The sequence below is a fragment of the Bombus vancouverensis genome, chromosome 18 (assembly GCF_051014615.1).
Source record: "Bombus vancouverensis nearcticus chromosome 18, iyBomVanc1_principal, whole genome shotgun sequence".
In the NCBI taxonomy this organism is placed as follows: Eukaryota; Metazoa; Arthropoda; class Insecta; order Hymenoptera; family Apidae; genus Bombus; species Bombus vancouverensis.
Genome location: NC_134928.1, coordinates 813,229 through 835,829, shown reverse-complemented (window position 1 = coordinate 835,829; position 22,601 = coordinate 813,229). Strand labels below are relative to the sequence as shown.

Genomic DNA, 22,601 nt, shown 5'->3' with positions numbered 1-22,601 from the left:
CTGGAGTTTTGCTCGAAAAAATTTTTCTTCGAACGGCCGCCATTTTGTGAAAAAATTTTTTTTGATTTCTCCAAGTTTCGTGCTATAGCGGCATCTATACTAATTTAGAATCCTTTCGGCTTTTTTGGTTCAGATGATCAGAAGGGTTGAAATCATGCACGCCAGGACACCCTTTTTTTATTGGACCCCGACTTTGCCAGTTCATAACTTTGTGAATTTTGAGTTTTTTCGGTTAATTTTTACAGCAATCTTAAAATATCAATAAACAAATGATAAAAAATGGATAGTAAAAATATTTTTTGTTTCGTTTGTACAGAGCTTCAAAAATCACTCGAAATTCATGCCTCTAATTATGTTACATAATTTTGAAGCAATTTGAAAGCGGTTTCGTCTTGCTACAACTCTATTTATTCATAGTTGTACCTTACCTACCTCAAAGCAGTCTCTTGTGGCCTCCAAACTTCATTTGTAGTATGTCCAAAGTTGAAACAAGTAATAGCTCCTCGGAGTATCTGTAATATACATAAAATCGGTGAAGGAAATGTCAAAACAACCTTGACAGTTCGTTACAGTGTTTATATTCACGTTCAGTCAGTATAATAGTCAAACCTCCTATGGTTGTCTACACGCACGGGTCTGTCTTTTACAATGGAGCAATCTGTTCCTCATATTTGGAGAATAAGAGTAACTTTAGTGCGTTGTACTGCCAATATACAGTTGTGTCACTTTACCCACAAAAGTATCATCAATACCACATAATGATATACATATTGATATAATAATATCAAACAACTTTTATAAGAACATTGTTTTTATAATTTCAATCCCATGTGAGTTCTTCGACGGTACTTACTTAAACCGAACACTCTGTATATACAAATATCTTAGGTATATACACATGCGTATTTGTGTGTGTAGTTACAAATTTTGACTTCGTTCAGTTCTCCTTTCTCAGTTTTCATTTTCGTAATACATTTTTCGTATTATATTTTACTCTACACTTTATTCTAGCTAAGACAGCATATTTATTTATTATTTTGCTTCTTCTTCTAAATAACGGATTCTATTTTACTTCTCGTTGGTAAGTGCAAAAACGCTTTAAGATTTGCTGTATGAATTTTTTTGTAATATTTCTCTTTCCTATCTAGATTTGATTTATTTTGATTATATTTTGAGAACGTGTCAGATTTTCGTAAAAATAAAGATCTACAATGAATGTTGAAAAATTTAATACCAAAAGAAATGCGAACGACTGCGTATTTTTCTATGAAAGAATATGGAAACAAATGCATATTTTTTCCAAAAAATTTAGGTCAACATAAAATGTCATTGAAAAAGATCAATCTTGGCTATACAGAAAACAGATTTCTTAAAAATAATTATAAATGGCTCGAACAAGATTGCATTTATTAAAAAAAAGAAAAAAGAAATGAAGAAAAGGAGGCTGATATCTCCTTTCATCAACAATCGTTATCTTCTTGAAATAAAAATTTTGTCTTAAATGAATCATTAAATTCAAATAAAACGAATCTGCAGTAGGAAGCACGCTTACATCAGTGTTTAGAACGTAATGAATATAATAAAAGCATTGAAACCTTTTGTAAGGAAAGCTGTTCGTGAAACAAAAAACAAATTACACTGTGTTGAGCATTAAGTGTGTTTATTATGACTGACTATACTATATTATACTATACTATACTATATACTATATAATGACTATACTATAATTATATAGTAATAACGGTCATCATACGATAATATATTAATAGGAAAGAAGATACAATGGAAATACAATAGATGCAATGGAAGTGTTTGCCAAAGCAGACCTACATTGTAGAGATGGTGTGAGCGTAACCTGCGAATAACAAAATGATTCGATCACGTTCGGTCCAAATCAAGACGATTTTTCATAGCGCCTTGTGTCTTTTCATGGTCATTTCTAACTGATGGAGAGCATAACTGTTCTTTGCACATATCACATGATTTGTAGCTGCTATTATACTTTTTATATTAACCACATCAAAACAAAAATGCGAGTTACATAGTATAAAGGAATGACGAAGAATGGAGAAAGATAACGCAGAAATTAATTATTTTGAATTTTGCAAACGTAAGTTTAATTTCAAATTTTTTTAGACTGAATTCTACTAAATGTAAATATAACTCTATTACAAAATAATATATGTAGTAACTGATGGATTCTTAGAGTAAGGACAAGTAATGATGGTAGGTTCGAAGTTTAATGTATTTTAAGAAGTGATATTCAACAACAAGAGGAATATAAATAGAGTTTAGTGTAGTTTAAATAAGCGATATTCCAGAACAAAAGGACCGATTATAATATCGTCGCACGTCGATTCACACTCTGTGACCGCTCAACTCACACTCTGCTTCTCAACTGACTCTCTGGCCGTTGTAGCATTCTTTTGTCTTTTGCTAGGCCCACCGCACACGTGTTCCGCGGACTCTCGTAGCCAGGGTCACGTAGGCCTTTTCGGCGAAGCTATTTATTTGAAGGATCCGATAACGCATTGATGGAGCCGACAGCGCCACGGCTCTCGCGACATTGTCTATAGTTGGCTCGACGTTTCTTAGGCCCTTCTCCCCGATACTACATATATGTCGGGTTTACATTAGAATTAGGGTTAGGGGCGTGAAACGAATCTTCGTTTGGGTTACACGTTGTCGTTATGCAATAGAGAAGACATTGACTAGTGCAAATACGATTATTATAGATCCGGACAAGTAACCGTGGTAGTTAGGTACTCGAGAAACTAATGACAATGATCCTAGATTCAATAACGAATTCGCGGTCGACGAGATGATAGATGAACGTACTCACAAAATCTAAGTCGGATGCGTAATATTCACTGGTCGTAAAGGGTTACTCCTTTCATCAGTGAGAGCGCGAGCGAGAATGCCTTTCCCGTCCCGATGATGCACAGAGGAAAACTATAATGGGGTGTGTCTAAGGACACGAGATCATCGGATTCGTCGAGAAAAGCCTTCGTTCAGAAAGTAAGGGAAATTGGCGTTGCTGCTAATTGGTCAATCTCCATATCGGTGGTTAGAAAAAGATGCTAGCCGCCCTCGAGGAAAAGTTGCTTGTGGGAGACGCCGCTCGTTGAAAAATAGGTCTCCCCTATTTTCTCGTAGTTGGGACAAAGACTGTTTGTCTGTTTGAAGGACTTTAGTTGACTAAATCTTAAGATTTATAACGGGCCCTCGAGCTAGCCGAACATGTACTGCGAAGACGCATCGACATCTGGCAATCATCTTATTCGAAGAATAGGGTCTGCGTGTGGCGAGCCACGGGACAGAAACCGTTGGAATGTTTACTGTCGCGTGTCGCCACGAATATTTCTTTTAAGGAGAGCTATAGAATTACTCCATACCTTTGTTAGACAAAGCGTTCATCCCGTGACCGCGGCTACGTTCGGCGACTGACTGTCGCCTCGAGCCCAAGCTCATTATCACAACTCTCGAACAATTACAATCGGATTGAATAACTACAATTGTTCAGTTACAGACTCCGGTTTCCTTCCCTTTGGAACTTTGGGAAAATCCCTTAACACTTTAATCTAGATTCTACCATAGCCGTAATTAACCCCTTCCCGTACTTTAGCGAGTCAGACTCGCGATGAAGATTTTGGCCCAAACATGAATATCGCGAGTCTGACTCGCGACCAGATACTTGAGCCTAACGTAAACATAACAAGCGGAGCTCCCGGACTGTTTTTTTGCCCGTTGCGATCTTGACTGAATGTTAGTTCCTGTTTACGAGCATCACTCTGGTCTGTTTAGCGATGTCTACCGCTTGGGCCCGAGTTTCGTCGAACTAAATGGCACGGGAAGGGGTTAAGCAATTGTCGTCATTCAATCCAACTGTATTTGTTCGAGATTTGTGATAATGAGATTGGGCTCGAGGCGAAAACCAGTCTCTGAAATGCTTGCTGGATGAACGCTTTGCCTAACAAAGGTATGGAGTAATAGTATAGCTCTCCTTAAAAAGAAATAGTTGTAGCGGCACTCGACAAAAAACATTCCAACGGTTTCTGTCCCGTGGCTCGCCACACGCAGTTCCTATTCTTCGGGTAAGATGATAACCAGATGTCGACGCAACTCCACAGTACATGTTCAGCTAGCGTGAGGACCCGTTACAAATCTTAAGATTTAGTTAACTAAAGTCCTTCAAACAGACAACCAGTCTTTGTCCCAACTACGGGAAGATAGGAGAAATATATTTTTCTCACAAACGACGCTTCCCGTTAGCAACTTTCCCTCAAGGGCGGCTAGCATCCTTCTCTAACTAAAAACATGGAAATTGACCAATTAACAACAACGTCCATTTCCAAGACTTTCCGAACGAAGGCTTTCCTCCATGAATCCGATGATCTCGTGTCCTTGGACACAGCCCATCGTAGTTTTCCTCTGCAGCATCATCATGACGGAAAGCCATTCTCTCGTGAGGTCTCATTAGCGAGTTACATAGCGTCTTTACGCTCGGTAAATATTCTACGTTTTAACAAAGAGTTAGTTTAGTAATACTTCCACCGTAGCCAAGCAAGTCAAGTACGATTTGGGCTTTTGATGAAAGCGCATTCTGTTATCCCGTTGACCGCGGATTCGTTATTGAACCTGGGATCATTGTCATTAGCTTCTCGAGTATATAATTAGCTCGGTTACTTGTCAAATTCTATAATAATCATATTTGCACTAGTCAATGTCTTCTCTATTGCATAACAACAATGTCTAATCCAAACGAAGATTCGTTTCACGGCCCTAACCATAATCGTAATGTGAACCCGACATATATGTCGTACGTGACCCTGGCAACGAACGTCTGCGGAACACGCGCGTGGTGGGCCTAAGAAAAGACAAAGGGACGCCAGAACGGGGAGGATGTGAGTTTAAAAGCGACAGTGTCGGTGGAGAAGTCAGTTGAGAAGCGGTAGTGTGTTTGTTGAGAAGTCAGGGAGAGTCAGGGGAGAAGCCGCAGAGTGTAAGTGGAGGAGTCGGTGAGTATGAGTCGGGAAGTTGAGAGCCGAGTATGATAATAAGACGCACGACGATATTGTAATCTGTTTTTTGTATTGAGTATTACTTGTTAAACTAAACTTGACTCAACTCCAAATAAAACATCATTACTTGTCCTTACTCTAAGACCCATTTAAGTTATCACATATTTAATACAAATATGGACAAGTGCATTAAACAGAAAGAAATTACAGGGGGTTTCGGAGCCCCCAGGGCCCGTCGGTGCTTCAAGTGGCGTACCAGGCTCAACCCGACGGTCGTCTAGCGACTGGACCAACAGCGGTAGGAGGGTCGATTCTAGGGCCACCTCTCGCTCGGGTAAAGCTACCAGCGATCAATCACATTCAGCGAATTATGAAATTTTGTTAGGGAAGTGATACATTTACACTGTACATGAGAGTGTGTGTGTAAGGGTTAGAGGGCGTCAAGGACTCAGTGGAGACAAAAGACTGTTGCCAGATGTTAGAAGAATCTAGGCTAGTCGGTTGGCAACCAGCGTGCGTGCAAGACGTTCTTAGAGAGGAATATAGATGTATAACTGTTGTATGGGAAATATAGTCAATAATTTGTATTCCCAAATCCTCTAATTTCCTTAACAAATTTTTCCAAAACTATGCCTCAGTCTTCTTAGGAAGATATAGTGAAAAAGCTTCACCTGCTTCAGCAGCTGCTCGAAAAAAATTCAATGATTACAGGGCGGTTTTATCGGAAACCCAAAAAAAAGTGTTAGTAAATTACATACTAATCTCAGAAGAAACATTATTTGACGTCACTTTAACGGATCTACAACAATTACCCGAAGAATACAGCTACATAGTGGACATAATAGACGCATTGAAAGAAGAGAATCAAACGGTAGCGCATGTGAAAAATAAAATAGAGATAGCAGAGAAGAAAAATAAATCCAATCGAGGAGAAAGGCAAACCAACGCCTTTTCTGCAAAAAAGGAAGGATGCTTCAGATGTGGAAGATTAGGACACTTTGCGAGAGAGTGTCAAAATGGCGTCCAAGCGGGAAGCAGTAACGGCTATTGGCATGGGCCAACACGTGGTCGAAACAGAGGAAGAGGGAACAAAGGCAATACGAGCAGAGGACGTGGAAACTTTCATCGTCAATCAACAACCGGCACGGGCGAGCATGGAAACTCAAGAGCAGGCATATGGATAGCAACGGCGCACGCAGCAAACAGCAGTGAGACGAATGAAATAAGTAAGAACGCAATAGTGTGGCTATTAGATAGCGGTTGTACCGATCACATAATTAATAATATAAATTATTTCGATAAATCTATCGACCTAAAAGAACCGGTAAATATATATTTAGGTGATAATAGACCGATAAAAGCGACAAAAGTTGGGAATGTTATAAGTTATTTTGAAGCATTCGGAAAACAAAATGAAATAAATATGAGGAAAGTATTTTACGCGAAAGAAATGTCCGCAAATTTGATTAGTTTAGGTAAACTAACGGACAATAAGAATACGGTTATTTCCAAAGGAAATATTGCGAAAGTAATAGATGAGGATAATAAACTTACAGCTGTAGCGTTCAAAGAAAATGGGACATATAGAATAAAAAGTATATTGAAAGGGAAGAAGCACTTAGTAAACAGCGCCGAACGTAGTGGTATGAGTAAAAAGGAAAGATGGCATAGGATGCTAGGACACGTAAATTTTAAATATTTAGAGATTTTGGGTAAAGAGCAGCTAGTGACTGGCATACCGAATGAATTTGAAAAGGAACTTTTGAAATGTAGGGTGTGTATAGAAAGCAAAATGCATAACTTACCTTTCAAAAATAATCGAACTAAGGCTAGGGAAATAATGGAAATTATTCATACGGACGTATGTGGTCCCTTTAAGACTACCGGATTCAATGGAGAAAAATATTTCATTTCATTTATCGATGATTATAGTAAAATAGCTAGGATCTATTGTATAAAATCAAAAGATGAGGTCTTTGATTCTTTCGTACAGTTCGTAAATGAAGCCGAAAATTTAACGGGCAAGAGGTTAAAAATATTAAGATGCGATAATGGTAAAGAATATTTAAATAATCGAATTTATAAATTTGCTAGGGATAAAGGTATAAGAATAAATAATTGCCCAACATACGTACATGAATTAAGCGGGACAGCGGAAAGGTATAATAGAACAGTGATGGACATGGCGCGTTGCTTGTTAGCGGAAGCGAAAGTACATAAAAGGTACTGGTCGGAAATAGTTTGTACAGCGATATACTTGAAAAATCGAATATTAGCGAATACTATAGAGAGAAAGACACCTTTTGAAATATTCTTCGGGAGATAACCAAGTGTTAAAAATCTACATCTATATGGAAGTAAAGTTTTTGTAAGAAGGCCAGAACAAAAAAGAGTTTCCAAATGGGACAAGAAGGCAGATATGGGAATTCTATTAGGATATAGTGAAGTAGGATACAGAGTCTTATTAGGTGGGAAAATAACAATAGCTAGACATGTAGAGGTCATAGAGACAGACACTAAATGTTTCGGTTTTGAGGAAAATTCATTAGAGGCAGATAGAAATGATAGCGAAGATAACTATTCATTGGATGGTATGGATAAGGAAGAGTTAGAAGGTAGGAAAGATGAAAATAATAGTAGTATTGAAAGCTCAAACACTCCTAGGAGATCTACACGTATTAAGAAAACTCCAGTAAGGTATCCAGAAAAGGAAAATATTTGCGAGATTCATGCAAATTATTGTAAAGTAGATTTCCCTCGTACATTTGAGGAGGCGATTTGTTGCGAAAATAATGAAGTTTGGAAACAGGCCATGGATAAGGAAACAGAATGGCTCTATAAGAATAAAACTTGGAAATTGGTAGAAAGGGTAAAAGGCAAAGAAGTATTAGATGTAAAGTGGGTTTACACGAAAAAATCAGAGGACAGGTATAAGGCTAGATTAGTGGTAAGGGGATTTCAACAAAGAAACGTAGCCGATGACATATATTCTCCAGTGGCGAGTAATCAGACCTTTAAGATATTGCTATCATATTGTTGTCAAAATGGATTAATAATTGAGCAAATGGATGTAGAAACTGCCTTTTTAAATGGTGAAGTAACCTCGGAGGTATATGTAAATCAACCAAAGGGATATGCGGACGGAACGAATAGAGTTTGTAAATTATCGAAAGCGCTTTATGGGTTAAAAGAAAGTCCGAAGGACTGGTATGAGTGTTTTGATAAGTATGTGACGAGATTAGGTTTTAAAAAGAACAATATAGAGCTGTGCCTATATACTTATGGAGAGGGAGAAAATGTTGTTTATTTGTTAATATACGTAGACGATTTGTTGATTTGTAGTAAAAACAAAGGGAAGATACAAAGTGTAAAAAAAAATTATTAACTGATAAATTTGAAATGAAAGATTTAGGTGAAGTAAAAGAATATCTTGGAATAAATATAGAGTATGATTATTTAAAAAATGAAATGAGATTAAGCCAAAAGAAATACATAGAATCATTAGCAAACAAATATAAATTACATAACAGCAAATTGTACTGTACACCTATGGAGACCAACTTAAAAATTGAAAAAGCTGAGATAAATAGAGAGGACATTGGATACAAGAATTTAATTGGCGCATTGCTGTATATTAGTGTAAATACCAGACCCGATATAAGTTATAGTGTGAATTATCTGAGTAGATTTCAAGATTGTTGTAACGAGACACATTTTAAATATGCCTTGCGAATATTGAAATATTTGTACCGGACTAGAGATTTAGGGCTACATTATAAAAGAAATGAAAAGTGCGAAACGATAGATTGTTATGTGGACGCTGATTGGGCAGGAGATCATATAGATAGGAAATCGACTTCTGGGTATGTAATTAGATTGTACGGAAATGTAATTGGATGGAAGTCTAAAAAACAAAGGTGTGTGACAAAAGCCTCGACGTATGCAGAGTATGTAGCTCTATCGGAAGCGGTGAGCGAAGTAATGACTATCAGAGAACTAATGAAAATCTTCGATGTAAATGTAGACGATAACCCTGTAAAAATCTATGAGGATAACTCTGGAGTAATGAGTATAGCAAAATACGGAACTTTTACAAAAAATTCTAAACACATCGAAGTTCATTACCACTACGTTCACGAGTACGTAAAGGAAAATAAGATAAACATAATAAAAGTAAGTACAGAAGAAAACACTGCGGATATTTTTACGAGGGCACTGTGTAGAGAGAAATTTGAAAGGTTTAGGTCATGGATGAATGTAAAATAAGAGAAATGTAAAGAAAGCGATAAATGTTAAATATTTTGTTAATTCGACAAGTATGTAAATAAAATTAAGTGTACAGTATAAATGTAAGGAGGCGTGTTAGGGAAGTGATACATTTACACTGTACATGAGAGTGTGTGTGTAAGGGTTAGAGGGCGTCAAGGACTCAGTGGAAACAAAAGACTGTTGCCAGATGTTAGAAGAATCTAGGCTAGTCGGTTGGCAACCAGCGTGCGTGCAAGACGTTCTTAGAGAGGAATATAGATGTATAACTGTTGTATGGGAAATATAGTCAATACTTTGTATTCCCAAATCCTCTAATTTCCTTAACAAATTTTTCCAAAACTATGCCTCAGTCTTCTTAGGAAGATATAGTGAAAAAGCTTCACCTGCTTCAGCAGCTGCTCGAAAAAAATTCAATGATTACAGGGCGGTTTTATCGGAAACCCAAAAAAAAGTGTTAGTAAATTACATACTAATCTCAGAAGAAACATTATTTGACGTCACTTTAACGGATCTACAACAATTAGCTTCTCAAATAGCAAAAGAAATTAACATTTCGCGTAACTTTAACAGAGGGAAGAGGAGGCAAATCTGATCGTACGCATCCCTTCAGAAACATATAACATTATCATTAAAAGCACCTGAGAGGACGTTCGTTAGTTGTGCAATTGGTTTCAACGCGTTGTTGTAGGGCAGCTCTTCCATTCGTTACAGTCGATTTATAAATAGTACAAGACTCAACCTGGTAATATTCACAACGCTGACGAAAGCAGGATTATGCAAGTGCCTAATAAATAATTGAAAATATATTATAATTTTTATCCTTTGGTTTAGCGGATTCATAAAATCCTCAAGTCACATGCTTGAGGAACCAGTGCTTTCGTTGCTTGGTGGTCACGTATCGCCAATACACTAAAATCGTAGAATTAATTAATCTCGCTCAGAAAATAATATTATTACTTTATGTCATCAACCATAGTGCGCCCATCATTTGCAACCACCTCCACTAAATACTTTAAACGTTGTGTAACAAATGACGAAGTTACGGAATTATATAAAGCAACATTTTTTCGAAGCAGTTATCATTGAAACTGTCATTCAAGGGTCCCAAGAATCTGCAATATTTTCTTTTAATGTGTTTCCCGATTACTTGTGTGCTCCTTTAAAAACTACAAATAGAGACCACAAAATATCAACAGCCAGATACAAGAGGATCCGGTAGACCAACAGGTGATCAACATTGCGCAGCAAGTCCTGTTATCAAAAGACATAGAGACGTTACTATCCACATCTAAGGACGCAGGAACGCTATCAGTGACGTCTAAGGATGCAAAGTCTTCAGCATTTATATTTTCCCCCAAAATAATCAAATCTATCTGCCAAGCAAAGGAAAGGGTAAAGAGAAAAGCAAAGAAGAGAGGCAACACGGTAACAGTCATCTCGCAACAGTATAAAAACCATCTCCAACAAGAAATTATTCAGGCTGGAAAAAAAACCGAATGAAAAAAATCTTTCATAACCAGGAGCGCACTTAGCAGAGATAAAGAAAATGTAGCAGTGGTAAATGAAAGATGCAAAATTCTTCGCTCGGGCTCGCATATTTTGTAATGAACTCTTTATATCACCAAAATCTAAGAAAAAGATGGATTCAATGTATTATATGGCATAGATGGGTACATGAAATTTACATCAATGTTGAGGCCTGATGGTTTAACTAACTATCACTGTTTATTAGATTAGTTATATGACCTCTTACGTCGTCGCACAACTTATTCCGATTATATCCATGAAGCGTGAGTTATCTGTAAAATTTAATCGTAGCGATTAGCTTCCCTTCATAAACGTAGCTTATTATAGTTCGTATCGTTGTCGTCTGACTTGGAGCCTACATATTCATGCACACCATCAACACAATGTTTGGATCTCTCGCAAAGCGTCTTTTAACTGTTTGCCAACCGATGCACTGATAAGGCGTCTTTCTCCAACACTCACTGCTGAAGTCATCAGGACATGGATTGCATTGGGTGATCGACAGAACGACGAGTTTTTGAAATTGCATGGTCATCCCGCGGCGTACTCCAAGAGAACGTCGAACGATGACACCGCGCTCCTTTGTATCTGGCTAGTCGTCGAATCGCTTCAAGTCCATTCGAATCTATCAGTTAGGAATCGGTGCCACTGCACTTCGCAGGGCGTGTGTTCTCGCGCGCTTTCGCGGGACATTCTCTTTGTATTAAACATTGTAAAAACAAATTATGTGTGGACACGATTAGCCTATCGTGCAGATAGCTAAAGAAAGAGAAAAACAGAAAAAAGGGGTTAAAAAATCTGAAGAAGGAAGAATGCGAATTGGAAAACAGAAAAATGGGTCTAAAAGCCGAAAGAACATTTCTTGACTTGGGAGACTTAGAACGCCCAAAGAACAAAAAAGAATGCAAGGCAATTACTGGGGAAAATTAATTTTTATTATAAATTTATTGAAGATGCCTGCACACTCCTTGAACCACTTCATAACTTAATAAGGGAAAATGTGGAATTCATCTGCAATGAAGAATGTGAGAAATCATTTCAGAAAATCAAGAAATATCTCTGTTCAAGTCCGATCCTAGCAATATATGAGCAAAACAAAGAAATATTCATTTATACAGATGCAAATGGTGATGGTTTAGGAGCCGTTTTAGACAGCACCAAGATAACGGTATTGTTAAGTAGATTTACACTGTACATGTGAATGTGTGTGTAATCGTTAGAGGGCGTTCAGATCTCAGTTGAGGCAAAAGACTGTCGTTAGCTGTTAGAAGGATCTAGAAGAGTCGGTTGACAACAAGCGTGCGTGCAACATGGTTATCGAGGTCTTCAGAGTGTAATATATATGTATAACTGTTGTGTGTGAAATAAAGTAAACTATTTGTATTTCCGAATCCTCTCTATACCTCAACAGGTATGTTACATCCGGTTGCGCACTTCTCAGGAAAAGTGAAACCAAACAGAATCAATGAGGAAAGCAATCTATCTCGAATGTCCTGCTATTAAAGAAGCGACTCAATATTGGCAACTGTTTAAGTGGTCACCACTTCTAAGAAAACTCTACATCTGGTGTAGATTCGAACAATCGCGGGGAGATGCAATCGCGAGGAGAGACTTCAACGGGAGTCGTAAATTCCCGTTACGATTATAGCAATCGACACCACGAATTGATCGATCCCCTGATTTCCGTTGAGATAATAGGGGTGATTCAGTTTGTATAACACTGTGATTCCCAGAATTATAAGTTATATATTTCCAACACTTAGAGTACACTGTTGAGTAGATATAAATAGATAACAACTTAGTGCACGAAGATATGCACTCTAAAGCAGGGCTCTTATAATTGAATGAATTTAGTGTATTAGTGGACGACTATAGCGTACATAGTAGAGGAGATGGATGTTCGACAATACCGAGAGCCGACTTAGATAGTTTACGTGAATTACGCTCCTCTAGCGTTGTGCTTAGACTTAAACGTTAAGCGTTAGATTTAGACTTAGTAGTTGACTTGACCCTCCTGATGTCGTAGGAGAAGTAAGGTACAGTGACGATGCTGTGTCGTAGGAAAGCTAGTGATGGGTGTGTCTAGCGCACGGAACCATCGGATTTGTTCATGACATTTTTGGTCAGGAAAGTGAGGGCAGTATACATTGCTTCTGATTGGATAAACGTAGGTTGGTGGACTAGCAAAGGTCTTCGCCGCCCTCGATAGAAAGTTGCTATTAGGAAGAATCGTAGGTGAGAAAAACTAACTTTTCCGTGTCAAGCCGTAGTAGGCAACAGTCTTAAGAAATGATTCGGAAAACAGATGTTTGTTGGGTCTGAAGGATCTTAGCTAGCAAATTACTGGGATTAGTGACGGGTCCTTAAGGCTATTGAGGGTACGCCGTAAGGATGAGCAGACATCTGGGGTCCGTCTGGCCCGTGGTGTATGACCTGGTCCAGGTAGAGAGTCACCCAACGTAACATCTGGTCTTTTTAATTCTCTCAAGCACTGAAGCCATGGACAGCGTGTAGACAAAAAACTGCGACGAAGTCAGGCCATAGACAGTAGACAGGCGACGTTGGCTTCGGGGTTTTCAGTTATTGGGTAACACAGCTAGCGTGCGGATCTGGACCAGCTCAAATTGTATTCTTACTTATAATTACACTTCTATTTAAATATATTTTCTACCTTACAATTTATCCACGAGTTTCTCTGGTTACACATCAAATAACCTCAACAGCAACATTACACATTACTGTTACTTCGCACAGAATGCTTCATATGAAATGAACCTTATAGCGATAACTTTCGTGATGAGAAATAGCTGCAGTGCATATATAGCAGCAGATGGGTTCACGAAAATTGCATCAGCTCTAATATGGCGTTCTACGTGTCAATCAACTGCAACTGGAATGATACACGTTGCTGCACCGAATAACAAGTGAAAAGATTGTGAAATAGACATATGATGAAATGTTCGCAAGTGATCTTAGTTAATATATCTTGAACTTTGGTGCTGCATTTTCGATGATAGCGACTAGTGTTATTTGGAAGAACTGGAAAAGAAAAATTCAGTCTTCTAGAACCAGAAACCGCGGCTTAGGTTCCAAAATTGCAATTAAGTGTGAGTACTGGATGAAATTTTTCAACTCATCTCCACTAATTGGCAATGCCAATCCATACCAAAAGCCATCTGAAACAAATCGCAGGATTGTGTTGGCAACTTTTAGGGAACGGAGTGGGAAATAATATTTAATGGATATTTTTCTGGGATTGGCTATCAATAGATACTATGGCTGTCCGGAAAATTTAAATTCTGTTGTCTTACGGGTATATAATCGTCCAATTTCGAGAGCTACCGAGAAAGACAGAAGAAAAGTTAGCGCTTCGGAAGAGAGAACGCCAGGAAAATGAGAGAATTGAATTCTTTGTTCGGGCTTGCTACTCTCCTCGGGAAACACAGTAAGAAAGTGCTTGACATAATTGTAAAATCTAGTTTTCCCAATCTTGCAACGTTGCATGGGAAAATAAAATGGACACAGAACAGTACAATGATTAGTATGGAGGCGACAAAGATAATTGCACTATAAACCATATCAATGTTGGCAAAGTGGAAATTGATGTCATCACAGAAATGTTTATGAGATCAGGAAAGAAACATCATGCCAAGTATGCTACATGTATTGGAGATGGAGATAGCGAAACGCGTAAAGATATTAATCTATACGAAGACATTGCTGTTTAAAAGAAAGAATATGTCAGTCGTGTATAGAAACGAATAGGCTCAAGGCTAAGGGATGCCAAATAATGTCGAACAAACTGTTTTCGAATAATTACAATAGCGTTTTCGCACAAAGTGGAATTTCTAACTTGACAAGGACAAACGTAATTTGTAAATGTCCTAGGAATAGCGAAGAGTATAATAGATGCATGTTTCAAACCACTTAAAGCTGGATTTCAAGTCATTTTACACAAAGTTCATCTGAATTAGAACTTTTGCTTGTAATAGTTTTAGCGCTGCTTAAGTTAATGTTAGATGAATATAATTAAGTGCTGTGGTAAAACCCTGAACCCTCGTCAACATTTTATTGCCTACCTATTAAATTTGTATTTGTTACGCCGCGCGACTCTCTGCCTGGCCCAGGTCACACACCGCGGGCCAGAAGGACACCAGAGGTCCGCTCGTCCGCACGGCGTACCCTCATTATCCTTAAGCACCGTCCATAAATCATAGATTTACGAGAAAAGGTCCTTTAAACAAAACAAACATCTGGTCCCGAGGAGTTTCTAAACACTATTGTCTACCACGGCAGGACAAGGGAAAGTTGTTTTTTGTCACGTACGCGGCAACTTTCCCCCCATTAATCACTTTCTCTCGAGGGTAGTTAAGACCCTTCGTTTAACCAATTAAAAACGAAGCCTATTCCCTCACTCTCCTAAATAACATCGGCTCCAACAAATCCGATGGTCCCGTGCGCTGGAGGGACCGATCCTTAGCCTTCCACCGAGACAGCATCGTCTCCAAAAGACACTGATTTCACATCCTTCGAACGGTCAACATCCTTCGAGCGGGTATACACACCCGCAGATCAGTCACTCACTCATCTCGTACATACGCACCAGTGTAACTATCCTCGTTATAAGTTGTGGAATAAACGGTGACCTAACTTACTACTGTGTAATATTCAATCAACCACCTCTGTTATCCTACCCGAAACAGGGGAACGACTACTTCGCGGCGTCGATTCACCGAATCGTAGCGAGAATTTACGCCTCTCGCTGACGCGTTTTCCTAGCGACCGCGTCTCTCCGCGATCGGTCGTAACAGTATTTATGAAAGAAAATGAGGCATTGGTTAGGGAAGAAGAAGGTAATAATGGAAATAGGTAATCTTTCTCCCAATACATACAATTCAGACTGTTTCGTCGCGCGATGGGAACCGTGCTACGTCCCTCGGTATTGGGGTTAGGACTCACCATAAACTTAGAAGTTTTAAGCAATTGTAGTGCAATTCCTTAATTCGATTTATGGGTGTTCCTTAGAAAAGTCCTTAAGGTTTATTGTGCGTTGTTGGAAATTACGAAAAAGCTGGTAATTATATAATGGGAAAACCGGTAATTATATAATGGGAAAAACCGAAGATTTACCTAATGGAAATGTCTGGATTTTCCCACGAGCAAGATCACCCATGTGCCACAGTGATAGGACGCTTACTCTTCCGATCTTCATTCATCAACGCTGGTCATAATCAATGGGTATCGTGGATGGCTTCTTCGCGATCGCGTCTCCCCACGATCGGTCGGATTTACAGATACTTTCTGGAGAAAAGAAGGAAAGAATAGAATAATCTACCTATAGTGAAGTATATAAATATGATAAAAATATAGAAAAAATAATTAAAGTTACTTACTTACATATGAAACTGCTTTTAATAAGTAAAAGGAACAATCAAAGTTAGAGTAGCTGAGAGGCAAGAACGATCAGTGAATGCAGAAAATAGAATAAAATACAAAACAGATGAAAACAAAATGTATAATATGTGCAAGAAAAATAAATTGGATACAGTATTCAGAATTTACAACAAAATTCATTAAAGAAACAGCAATAGGATGGTCATTTCCTTTTCTGACAAAGAAAGATAGTTATGAGGACTGACAAATTTTATTAAAAAGCAAAAGCAGTGTAGCGGCACATGAGTCATAGGACGAGGCGGATCGAGAGCGTCTCATGTTGTTGTTGTGCCACGGAACACGAACACAATCCTGACGCTAGAAACATATCGATAGACAAAACAAAGCCACCTTTATAGGTAACCGTCGAACTTAGACGAATTCAAATCTTCCGACCCCCCCCCCCCCCGCCCCGCCCGACCAGTATAAATAAACAGACTCGATTCGGGCGAGACAGTATATACCAAGTGACACGATTTAGCGATCAATATCTACGAGTCGGGTTTTCCGCGAGCGAACGTACACTATTGTTGCGAACACAGTGAATAAGTGTCTTTTGTACTTTTATTTATTTATTTGTTTAACTTATTCGAAATATATTTGACGGGTTGCGACAGCAATCTCTCGCTCTCGCTATTTTACATTATCTATTCACTACCAATCCTCGACAGCAGTATTAAGCTAAGATCGTTTTACCATAGAAGAATAGCAATTCAGACAAATTCACAATTTAAAATAATCTAAGAACAACTTAAAAACTTTGTTATGTTTGTTTTGTAGTAACTACCAAATTTGACTTTTAACCTAAGAATATATATGCCACAAATAATTTTATGTAGAAATAAACATAAATAATATGAAAGAAGTAGAATATTTCTTATTGAAATGTGACAGTCTGTAATAAAAGACGAAGTAAAAAAGAAAAGATAACTTTAACAAAGAAAAAATTTATAAAAATTTATTCCTAAAAAATTTTGGCCGATCAGATAAGTGAAATAAAAGTACAAAAAACAATATTAGATGAAACGTAATGTATTCTCTCAACGTACATTTGCGAAGCGGTTTATTTTATATTCATTTCCGAGATTCTTCGTTTCCACCCATGCCTGGCAGTTCAGAACTATTTTATGAAAATTAAGAATTTTCTACATCAAGTCATTTCATTTGCAAGACCTCATATATTTCTAAATTATTCACACAAAATTAGTACAGAGCGCAAACATTAAAAGGAAATAAGCGATAGAGTAGCCCATACAAACAAGGACAAAGGTTAAAATAACACATCAAAAATAGCAGTTATTATTCAAATTTGTATGAAAAGTCATTGAGAATGTAAATTCTTCTTTAAATGAAAGACGGTTATGTATATGAAAATCAAAAACGTAATGAAAATACAAAAAAACATAAAAGAAGAAAACTGTATTTTATATTACGACTTACTTTTAAATATAGAATAATTTCCTTTCCAACTACTGTACTACCCCATTTATTCTAGAATAAATTTTTAGGCTAAAATTATTTATACAAAACTAATACGTATACGAATCTTTTCATTTTATAAAATTATATGTATAAAATATTTACCTTCGCTAAATCTCTTTTTACAAAAACTTTGCAGATCATGTTCCTGATTGAATTGAATGAATTTAATTCTCCACTTAGTACTCATGCTTGGTAAATTCAAAACTTATAACGTTCAGTAAATTTGTATACGATGTACACTCTACCTTGATTCGAATACGAATGACGATTGAACAGCACCGATTTCTAAGATAACAGTGACGAGAAAGGGGTAGTGCTGCTTGTTGATTGGCTACGCTTTAGGACTAGAAGTGGAACATGTACACAATCATTGCGCAGTCACCTTGTGCCATACTTGTAAAATCTAGATGTGATTCTTTTGTTAATTTTCCATGGTTGTACTTCAATTTGAAGATTAATTTAATAGTTGTAAGATTAAAATAGATATTTGATAACGATTTTAATACCGAAAATAACGATTATTATACTCCGAATTTATATATGATTATACTATAGTAAAATATATAAAATATGTAAAATATAATAAAATATGTATGTGTTATGTGCAATGACTCACGAAAGTATTCCAATGCTCGCTATTGAAACTTTAAAGATATAGATATATGTAAGGATAAATATAATATTTGTAGAAGTTGATATTAATAGAAACATGATTATTTTTTAAGAGCATAGTATTTAACTATAGAAGTATTGTACATGCCATGTATTTTCATCGCGTTCATCACTGATACAATAAATGATATTTATCTTTCCTATTGAAATAGGACATTTTGTAACAAAAGAAAAAAGACAGACTTACCATATCAGTGTAATATCGTGATGTAATATGTTTACAAAAAGTGGACAATAGAGATGTTAATCAGACAGAGAAGACGATTGAGGCTTAACTTGAACTATTCACACCAAACGTACAGAACACAGCGCAATCCACACTTTCTCGGCAACGCCACTCGCAACCTCCGTCTCCGCTCGACTCGCACACTGTTTCTCGACTCGCGCTCTGTTTCTCGACTCGCGCTCTGCTTTTCGACTGACCCTTTCTGGCCGTTGTCGCATTCTATTGCCCTTTTCCTAGGCCCACCGCGCACGTGTTCTGCAGACGCTCGTGGCCAGGGTCACGTAGGTCTTTTCCACGAAACTATGCACTTGAAAAGACCGATGACACATTGATGGGCCCGACGGCGCCCCGGCTCTCGCGACACTGTTCATAGTTCGTCCGATATTTCCCAGGCCTTTCGTCCACGGTACTACATTCGGCCATCCTGCAATAACATCTGCCCTCAGATGTTGCCTTCTATCTCGCTGTCATCAGATGCGTCACTTTCGGCATTTAGGACCCAAGGTTTCATAAAATCGAGGTGTGCACGGGTCCTTCCTCAGGTACTGCTTCGCACGCTTTCTTCTTTTCTTGTAATTTCGCAGGTTCCCTTCTAGCTTACCTATGTTTCGTTGGGTTAGGCTACAGTCAAGGCAGTTGGACACCACGTGTTCGACCTTTTCGCGTAACCCCTTGAACCAGAAGTCCTTCTTGACCATAGCTTCTGTTTTGGTAACCTCGAAATGCCCACGCTCGTGCGCTTGCCTGACTACCTGAGCCCGCATCGCCTGCCCATCGGCCTGACTGCACGTTGCGGCGTCCAAAATCCTACGGACTTCAGTGTCCTTGTTCTGTGCCCTTCTCAACCGTGCAATCAGCCCGTCTTCACTCTTCGTTACATACATAGTGCTCGGCAGGGGGTTCCTACTCGGAGCATCTACATGCTGCATACTTTTCCCCGGCCGACGACACACCTGATACTTAATCTCGCCTAGTAACAAGGCCCATCTAGCCACACGCACACACAAATCTTTCTTTCTAACTACACCTATCGGACTCGCATACTCCAAGTCTGGCGATTTGATGACACCCTCGTTTGTCCACGCTTCCATCAGATCATCTACTTCCTTTCTTTCCGACAGCGCCAGTCTTCGCGGTCTTCGCGCTACCGGTTTGTCGCTTTTCAGAACTATTTTCGCGGTTATCCCGACGTCTCTCTTCTTCTCCGGCCTATACCCCCTAACGATATCTCGAATCGCTTCACGATAATGCGGTTCCCGTACGTGTGTCAGGTCTGTTTCGTCGGTCTGTTCTACCGCGTTTACCCTCAGTACATCCGGCGCGTCCTCGTGACCGTCGGTCTGATCGTCGAGTCGTAAAAATGTCACCTCGCCCCGTTTGACTCGCAACTCTACCTGGTCTAAAAAGTCGGTACCTAAGAGTAGACTGTGTCTTGTCATTACCTTATTCGAGACAACATGCAGAGTGACAGTAAAGTCGTACCCGTCGACCGTCATCACCCTTGTGAACTCGCCCCAGGTACTATTGCCAGCGGAACCAAAACCATCAAACTTAAGTTTGCAGTTTCCCAGAGGTGGTGATCCTAACCTCACATACTCATCCGCTCGTATGAACGTAAGGTCACTACCTGTATCCACTAACGAGACAAACCTGCAGCCATCTATCGACACGTCCTTCACGTACTTTTTCCTCTCCGGTCTTGAGATTACGTAAGTCTTTACTTGTCGCGCTGTACAATTCGCCGCCACATGTCCAAATCCGCTGCACTTGAAACACGTAACACCTTCTCCCCTCTCCGGACACTTAACACTCAGGTGATCCTCACTACCGCAGATGAAGCATCTTCTTTTCTTCATTGCATCTACAGATTGACTGGGCTTCCCGTTCTTCTGGGTTTTAGCCGGCTTCACAATCGACTTTGCTCTGCGACTCTTCTGCTCTTCGTACATTACTAACCTCTTCCTCAACTCTTTGATTGACGTAGCGCCGTACAATACAGCCTTATTGTTCTCGTCGTCTATTATTCCATCCACTATGTATTCCACCTTTGCTTCCTCCTCCATGTCCACATGGCTAGCTATTTCGAGCATACGGTACATGTAAGCCAAACATGCTTCATCACTCTCCTTTTTTGTTTCTTCAAGTTTCTGATGAACTTGCCTACTGTTGACTTTCCTCGAAAATTCTTTCACTAGCCCCCTCTTCAACTCATGCCAAGTCCTGGCATGACACTCGAAGCTCGCAAATATTTTCGCTGATCCCTTCAGCAGCTTCCTTGCGTAGACTGCCTTCTGCCCATCCGACCACATGCACGTATCAGCGACTTCCTCGGACGACTCGAACCATCGTTCGACATTTTCACCTCTGTTGCCACTAAACGACTCTAGTGCATCTTCGACGTCTCTAAAACTCAGTGTCGAACCAACACATGCCCTTCGACAACATTCGTCACGGTCCTGATACACCCTTCGCGTACCTCTCTTGTATCCTCTGGCGTTTTTTCTGTCATCTTCATCCTCACTTTCATCGTCGCTTTCTTCTTCCGACGATATGTCATTACCATCCATGGCCGCTCGTAGCCGTGCGCGTAATTCTACTTTTCTTCCCGTCGTTTTTAAACCCAAACTAGCGAGGCGCTCCTTCAACTCCTTCGTATTCATTTTCTCAACATCCTCATCTTCGTTGCAATCGCGCTCAGCTCTCTGTACATTTTCTAAATCTCGTTGACCGGTTAGCTCTTCACCGCCCGTCGATCCCTTACGATACGATTCTCCAGCCCTACACGCCCGATTCAGCCTTGCAATCAGCACTGACCTCGCACCCGATATAGGGAGGTTCATTCTCGCGAGCTTATTCCTCAGCTCCTCCAGCGTCGAACCCTCTTCACCCGACAATCGTTCGTCCCCGACGTTGGCCATTTTTCACACAACACAAACTTAACAGTCAACGATATCGTCTTTTACCGCACCGCGTACCGGTAAATTCACAACTAGCTCGAATAGCTCTGTTAAACCGTTTCGTTTTCTGTCTTGTCCAATCCCGGACTAGCCCCCAAAAATATGTAATATCGTGATGTAATATGTTTACAAAAAGTGGACAATAGAGATGTTAATCAGACAGAGAAGACGATTGAGGCTTAACTTGAACTATTCACACCAAACGTACAGAACACAGCGCAATCCACACTCTCTCGGCAACGCCACTCGCAACCTCCGTCTCCGCTCGACTCGCACTCTCGTTCTCGACTCGCACACTGTTTCTCGACTCGCGCTCTGTTTCTCGACTCGCGCTCTGCTTTTCGACTGACCCTTTCTGGCCGTTGTCGCATTCTATTGCCCTTTTCCTAGGCCCACCGCGCACGTGTTCTGCAGACGCTCGTGGCCAGGGTCACGTAGGTCTTTTCCACGAAACTATGCACTTGAAAAGACCGATGACACATTGATGGGCCCGACGGCGCCCCGGCTCTCGCGACACTGTTCATAGTTCGTCCGATATTTCCCAGGCCATTCGTCCACGATACTACATCAGCATAGAAAAGAATTTATGAAGATTTATGCTGCAATAAGCTTTTGAATATGATTATGTGCTTTTATCATAAATTGCACATATTTTTGAAAATATTTCTCACATAATTCTGGACAATCAGATAACTAGAACAAAAAATCCAAGAAGCAACTAATATTAAAAGAAAACACGACTGTATCAGAGTTATTAAAGAATATTAATTTTTAAGCATTCTGGATATATGAATAACAGTTACAAAAGATTTTATCGGCTATAATTAACCATTATCGATGGCACAATTTGTTTTTGGATACAAACAATCACTCGACGATAAAAACATTTGTTTGCAGAAACAAATAAATTTATCGAAAGGACAATAGAACTGACATATGAAACTCTTACATGAATATAAATGTTAGCAAGTATCTAACCAAAGAAAATATTATTAAGAAAAGTGACTATAAATC

The 22,601-nt window shown here is 39.1% G+C and overlaps 1 protein-coding gene across 1 annotated transcript in view; it reads left to right on the top strand.

Annotated features, from left to right (window-relative positions):
* The window catches only part of LOC143304033 (uncharacterized), a 189,712-nt gene extending 184,115 nt beyond the window's left edge, over nt 1–5,597 (top strand). Inside the window, exon 2 of the mRNA XM_076626330.1 lies at nt 5,401–5,597. Within this exon, the coding sequence (XP_076482445.1) occupies nt 5,401–5,406 (6 nt within the window). The 3' untranslated portion in view covers nt 5,407–5,597. The remainder of the gene's footprint in view (nt 1–5,400) is intronic.
* Nucleotides 5,598–22,601: the final 17,004 nt, after the last annotated feature.